Source organism: Marmota marmota, unplaced genomic scaffold (assembly GCF_001458135.2).
Source record: "Marmota marmota marmota unplaced genomic scaffold, marMar, whole genome shotgun sequence".
NCBI classification, from domain to species: Eukaryota; Metazoa; Chordata; class Mammalia; order Rodentia; family Sciuridae; genus Marmota; species Marmota marmota.
In genome coordinates, this window is record NW_025999968.1 from 38,291,733 (window position 1) to 38,298,137 (window position 6,405).

A 6,405-nucleotide genomic window follows, 5' to 3' on the forward strand; every position below is an offset into this window, starting at 1 on the left:
GCTGGGGTCAGGTAAATTGTGCTTGTTGAAGAGATTATAGTCCCTAAAGAGGTGCTAAGTCCTTTGCACAGAGCACTAGGAAAGATGCTTTGAAGGCATCTCAGTAATTGGTAAGACCACTCACAGCAAAATCTTGCACTGGGAAGCCTAGGAAGTTGTTTCATAATGCAGAGAAATGCAGACACTTCAACGCGGCTGCAGCCATGATACCAGGGAACCAGGTACTGCTCAATCTGGTGGCAGTTCTTGGCATCATCTATGTGGTGTTGATTCTGCAGGAATGCAAGATGCTGGAGTTAAGAGGTCTTTCACTGAGCTTTCAAAGGAAGACTTGGGAGGCCATGCAAAGAGTATCAAGGTTGGAATCTCTGTGGGCTGCCCCTGAGAAGGTGATATGTGAAGCTGTGAAAGTGAAGTCAAAGATGGAATATAAACCCCAGGATTTTATTGGGGTGGGTACTAGGGATTCAACTCAGGGGCACTTGAGCACTGAGCCATATTACCAGCCTTATTTTGTATTTTATTTAGAGTTGTTTAGCACCTCACTTTTGCTGAGGATGGCTTTGAACTTGTGATTCTCCTGCCTCAGCCTCCCAAGCTGCTGAGATTACAGGTATGTGCCACTGTGCCTAGCAAACCCCAGGATTTAAGAGATGCCAGTTATGTGAACTGTCTGCTGAGATGTGGATGGTGCCAGGTGAAAAGAAAGCCTATATGCTCTTAAACCATCAAGACCAAAGGGCAGTAGTGATTAGGCTGTTATGGAAATAACATCTCACCACCATTTTTCTAGATGCTTTACACAGAGTTATTGGCAGAGTTACTGGACCAGTTTTTCCAGCTGGTTTTCCATCTTGCTTTGACCTGTCTCTTCTTTCTATGTCCCTATTCATCCTGGGAATAATTACCCTGTGGTTACTCTATACTGGATATATGTAACTCACTTTTGATCTTTGCAGGGGCTCATAGCAAAGTGTCTGCCTTAAGTTTCAGATGAGACTTTAGACTTAGACATTTTGGTAATGCTGAAACTGTTAAGACTATGAGACTCTTAAAGATTAACCAAATGCATTTTGCCATTGTGAGATGGACATGCATTTTTGGGGATCAGGGGAAGAATGTTATGGTTTGGATATAAGGTGTCCCCCTAAAACTCCTGTTAATGCAAGAATATTCACAGGTAAAAATGATAGAGTATGAGATCTGTAACCTAATCAGTTCATTCTTATTTGATAACTGTAGGCAGGTGGGGCATGGCTGGAGGAGGTAGGCCACTGTGTGCTTTTCCTTGTGGCCTTTCCCTCCTCTCTCTTATTCCTATCCATGCCGTGAGCTGAGCAGTTTCTTATGATGTTCTGTTTCACCTCGGCCCAGATCAATGGAATTGAACATCTAAGGACTGAGACCCTCTGAAACTGTGAGCCTCAAATAAATTTTACTTCCTAAAAGTTGTCTTTTTCAGGTATTTTGGTCACAGTGACACTGAAGCAGACTAAAAAAATCAGTTTATAGAGTTTCCTTTGGAACCGCCCTTTCTCTGATAAAGATACTATACTAATGTAGATTTCCATTAGATGTATAAATTTCTCCTACAATTAGGCAGTTTCTGAAGTTTCTCAAATAATTCAAAGCATGCCAAAATAAAATATTTTGAGATGTTGTATTCTGGTTTCTTACAGTCATAGTTTGGGTTGGTGTGTCCTAAACCCCAATACTTATCAGCTCATTGACCACAAGGAAGCACTAAGTAATCATTTCTGAATAGCAAGAACTTGTTCATATTCGTGAAAATAAAAGAAAAAAATCATGATGAAAAAACATTGAAGAAACTTTTCAAAATGGAATCAGGAGCCTACCAGGAAGCAGGATTTCTGCATGATTCCAAATGCTGTCTGGGAACTTTGGTACAAAGGTTAGTTTGCCTGGCCACAAGCACCTAGAACAGATAATTACCCCCCAACCCCAAACAGAGACTACAGATGCATATCAAGAGATTATCAGGGATGGGACTGTGGCTCAGTGGCAGAACACTTGCCTAACATGTGTGGGGCATTGGGTTTGATCCTTAGAACCACATAAAGATAAACAAAAGCATCTACAACTACAAAAAAAAATTTAAAAAGAGGTTATCAGACTCTTGTTTATGGACGTTTTTACTAAGTATGCACATTCTTTTCTGTATCTTTTATTAGTCACATAGCCCTTGTCACAAAGGAGCTCTTCTCATCTCTAACAAAAGTTTTCTTACAAAATAATTTTTATTACTTTATAATAAATCAAGACTATTTTCTCAATAAGTTACCTCCTTCCCCACTTTCTCTGAAATACTGATTACAGCCATCTAAATTGGTGTTTCCTAAATTTCCATTTCTAAGACTTCAGCTAAACTCCTTTTTCCTTTTGTAGTTTCTGAGTTTGGATGGATGACACACTCGTCATATATTTAATTTGTGTCTGTGTTAGTTAGCTTTTTAATCACTGTAAAATACATAACAAAATCAACTTAAGGAGAGGTTTATTTTGACTCACAGTTGTAGAAGGTTCAGTCCATAGTCAGTTGGATCCATTTCTTTTGGGTCTGTGGTGAGGCAGTACATCATGGGTAGAGCATGTGGTGGAGGTACTGCTCACCTCATGGTGAAGAGGAAGCATAAAGAGAGAGAGGAAGAAAAAGGGGTGGGGTCCGACTATTTTATTCATGCCACCAATGATCCAAGAATTCTTTCTCCATATTCCTTACCTATACACAAATCCTGAAGAACAGAATAGGAACTGCTAGCTCTGTGATCTTGGACAAGTTATTTAAGCCTTATACATAATTCTCTTAGATATAAGATTCATTACCCGAGTTTCCATTGTTGTGCTCTGAATCATGGAGAGGACTATGCCTGTATACCCTTGCTTTCAAGCCACCCAGCTTCAGAATGGATTTGGCCAATGAGAGGCATAGGTGAGCCATTGGAAGATGGTGTGGGGGGGTAAAGGTATCTTTTTCTTGTTCTCTCCCTTCCTTAAGTGGCATCTTCTTAGGTTATATTACTTTGGTGGTTCTATCTCTCACCAGCCTGGCCTTCCCTCATTTCAGGTCTTCCCAGTAAGGCAGATTCAGGAAATCAACAAACCTGTCCTATGTAGTTTTCTCTGTCCATATGTATCACAAGATAAGTTCATGGTGATTTGAGCCTGATGCTGTAGAAGGGGAGACTTTGCCTTTTGAGTAGGAATACAGGAAAGGGTTGAGGTCGCTAACCCATCTTCTGTATGAGAGAATGACTTGGGCTTATCAAAGGTAAGGGAATGCAAGTGATGCTTTCTGAGCGTACCTTGAAAAGCAAAAATTCACATAAGACTACATTTTATTTTTGATTCACAAACCCCTATCTTCCCCTGAAAACACTCCAATTGGAAGTGTAATATTGGCAAAAAAATGTCTAGGGCTACTATCCTTTAATGTGTTAATGCATCTCTTACCAATCTAATAGGTTATGGGATATGGCAGAAAAAAAGGATATTTGAAGGATGAAGGTATGAAGTATAGGAATAAGAGAAATGGATTAAATATGAGTATTCTGTGCTGAATTATGTTCCCCTAAAATCCATATCCCCAGTATTTCAGAATATAAACGTATTTTCAGATAAAGTATTAAAAGAGAAAATTAAGTTAAAATGGGGCTGTATAGGTGGGAAATAATATGATATGATATATTATATGAAGAGACACCATAGGTGTACATGCACAGAGGGTGAAATATGTGAAGAGGCAGCAAGAGATTAGCCATCTGGAAACCAAGGAGAAGGAGGTGTGGGAAACCAACCCTATTGGAATTCTGATCTTGAACTTTCATCTTCCAGAACTAAAAAAAATTAAATTTCCCTATTATGGAATAGTGTGATTATGACATCATAGACTCTTCCTCTTTGAGGGCTTATTGTTTCCTTATTGGTAGAAATAAAAGTATTCTAGAACATCAGTATACATAAAGGAGAAAAATAATTCTAATCCTTATTTAAGTAGATTTAATAATACTTGTGTCATGGGAGTGATACAAATATATCACATGAATTGAACTTTTCTCTATTATTAATGTCTTACAAATATGTTTTGGCAAATTAGCACAATTTTAATGTTCAGAAATGGATTTTGTAGAACACCAATTTCCTTGGCTAATATAAAAAAATACTGAATATTGTTAGAATAATGGTATATAAAATAGAATTGAGGTTTGTCTTAGCCTCTTTTATGTTGTTATATAGTATCAAAAAACACTGGTCGATTATACACGGAGCAGAAAAGTATTGGCTTATAGTCCTTTGGTTGGTAAGTCCAAGATGGAGGACCAGGTTTAAGAAACCCATTCTTACTATACTAATACACTCTTTTGGTGACATTATTAATTCATGAGGTTAGAGACCTCCTGGTGAGAGAATGACTTGGGTTATATTTCTTTGGTGGTTCTATCTATTTAAATGATTAAAAATGGGCTCTAAAACATGTTTTTTAATGTCAGTCACCTGGTATTAGGCCCCACTTTACATTGTTGCATTGGAGATTAAAGTTGCATTCTTTTTGGGAGATACTTTCAAACCACAGCAGGGTTAAAAACTAACTTTTAAAATTTATATGAATTCTGTCTCTTTATGATTTTACCTAAGTGTCAACAAACAAAATAATGTAACAATTTGGGAGTTATTAAATAATATACTGAGAATATGTAATTCCACCAGTTATGTATATTAAAGCTGACTCAAACAGCAAAATTGACCATGGGGACAAATTTTGAAAATGAGTTCATGAGTAATAATGATGGTTTTATGTTCTAATTCACCTGAATTTCTCAAATTTCTGTCCTGTGATTATTTATTTCAATTTTAAGTTTTCTAAAAATGCATGTTTATGAGAAGATTTGAAATTTTCTCCTCAAAAATCCTACAATATGAACAATTAACAGTATTTAGTTATTAATGAGTAAGCTGAAAATGGATTATCTAAGTTGCAAATATGTCTACCCTACAGAAAGCTTTCTTTTGATAATTCTCTCTTAAGTGCTAGTAAGATATTAAAAAAATATATACACTAAAGAATTGAACTTGGGGGGACATATGTTGCCAAATTCTTTAAATTAAACTTTAGTATCTGGTAATATCTTTTTTTAAACCAAAGTACTAGATTTTCATGTTAAATTTAATTTCTTAAATGGAAGACACTTTCTAAAAAAATCTATAATATGGAAAAACATGAGGTTAGTTGATAAACTAGGAAAAGAAAAACTTTTGGTATATAAATGATTAAAAATGGGCTCTAAAACATGTTTTTTAAATAGATAACTCTTTGGATCTCAGTGTTCTCATAATTTGGTGGTTTGAATCAGAAGTGTTGCATTATTTCTAAACTCCATTGCTTCCAACCATTTAACAACTTAAGTTTTTCTAGCAAGGTTATAGGATATCAATTAAATAAAATTTGCAATTTGTCAGAATGAACGAATAAATAAATGTGAGGATTCAAAGGAAAGACCAAAAAAGGTGGTTGAAGACATCTAAGGTGCAGATCAAAGTGTTGCAAAGCCTTTATGAATTACTATGTTATAATAAAGTCAGGTAATATTTTATGGATCCTTCACTAAGTTAAAAATTACACATGAGTTTGGGTCCATATTATATTTGTGACAGTGTGCACTGGTAATTCTTCCTTTTCTTCCTTTCCCATGACTGCACCCTTACTTTTTTCCTCTAATTAGCTGGTGCAATTTGATATTTTTGTGACTTCAGATTGCTTTCTCATTGTTGGGTTTACCTTACCATCCCATATACAATAGAATATTCCATGCATAGTAACTGTTTGCTTAATTTGGCAGCTGGGATATTAGAATTATGTATCATCTAGATAGTGGTACTTTTATAATGCTATTTGCTGTCAGACCCTTTTGTTTAAATTAAATATTAGGTTAATAAACCTTATTTTTGCAGTGCCTAGCAATGATTGGCAAACATTCTAATACGTGAAGTAGACGCAAACTATCAATTCTCATGTATGTAACGATCAGTTAAGGAGAAAAGTACATCCAGCACAAAGATGTGTGTCAGCCCTTCGCTTATTTGACTTTTCTCTTTTGGCAAGTTCGGTGATTGGGAAATTCCTAGAAAGGTGGCGGGTGGAGACTCGCGACCGAAGCAGCAGCCAGAGTTCAGGACCCTGTGAGGTTTAGGTACATTACAGGTAGGGAGGGATATGTTTGTCTTGGAGGCGGTGGGAAAGAGCGCGAGCCAAGGAATCATGGGCGCAGGTAGCAGCGCAGCCCTCCCGTTGCCTCTCCGGGCTTCGCCAAGCCTAGTGCGGGCGTAGCGCCACCGGCCCAAGGGTGGCTCCGGGGCCCCGCCTGCCCGCCCGCCGGGCCGCCTCGCTGC

General features: G+C 37.4%; 1 protein-coding gene across 1 annotated transcript in view; it reads left to right on the forward strand.

Moving 5' to 3' along the window:
• The first annotated feature begins 203 nt into the window (after positions 1-203).
• LOC125617014 overlaps positions 204-6,405 on the forward strand; it is a 58,216-nt gene continuing 52,014 nt past the window's right edge. The window contains exon 1 of the mRNA XM_048803859.1: positions 204-452. Coding sequence (XP_048659816.1) covers positions 204-452 — 249 coding nt within the window. The remainder of the gene's footprint in view (positions 453-6,405) is intronic.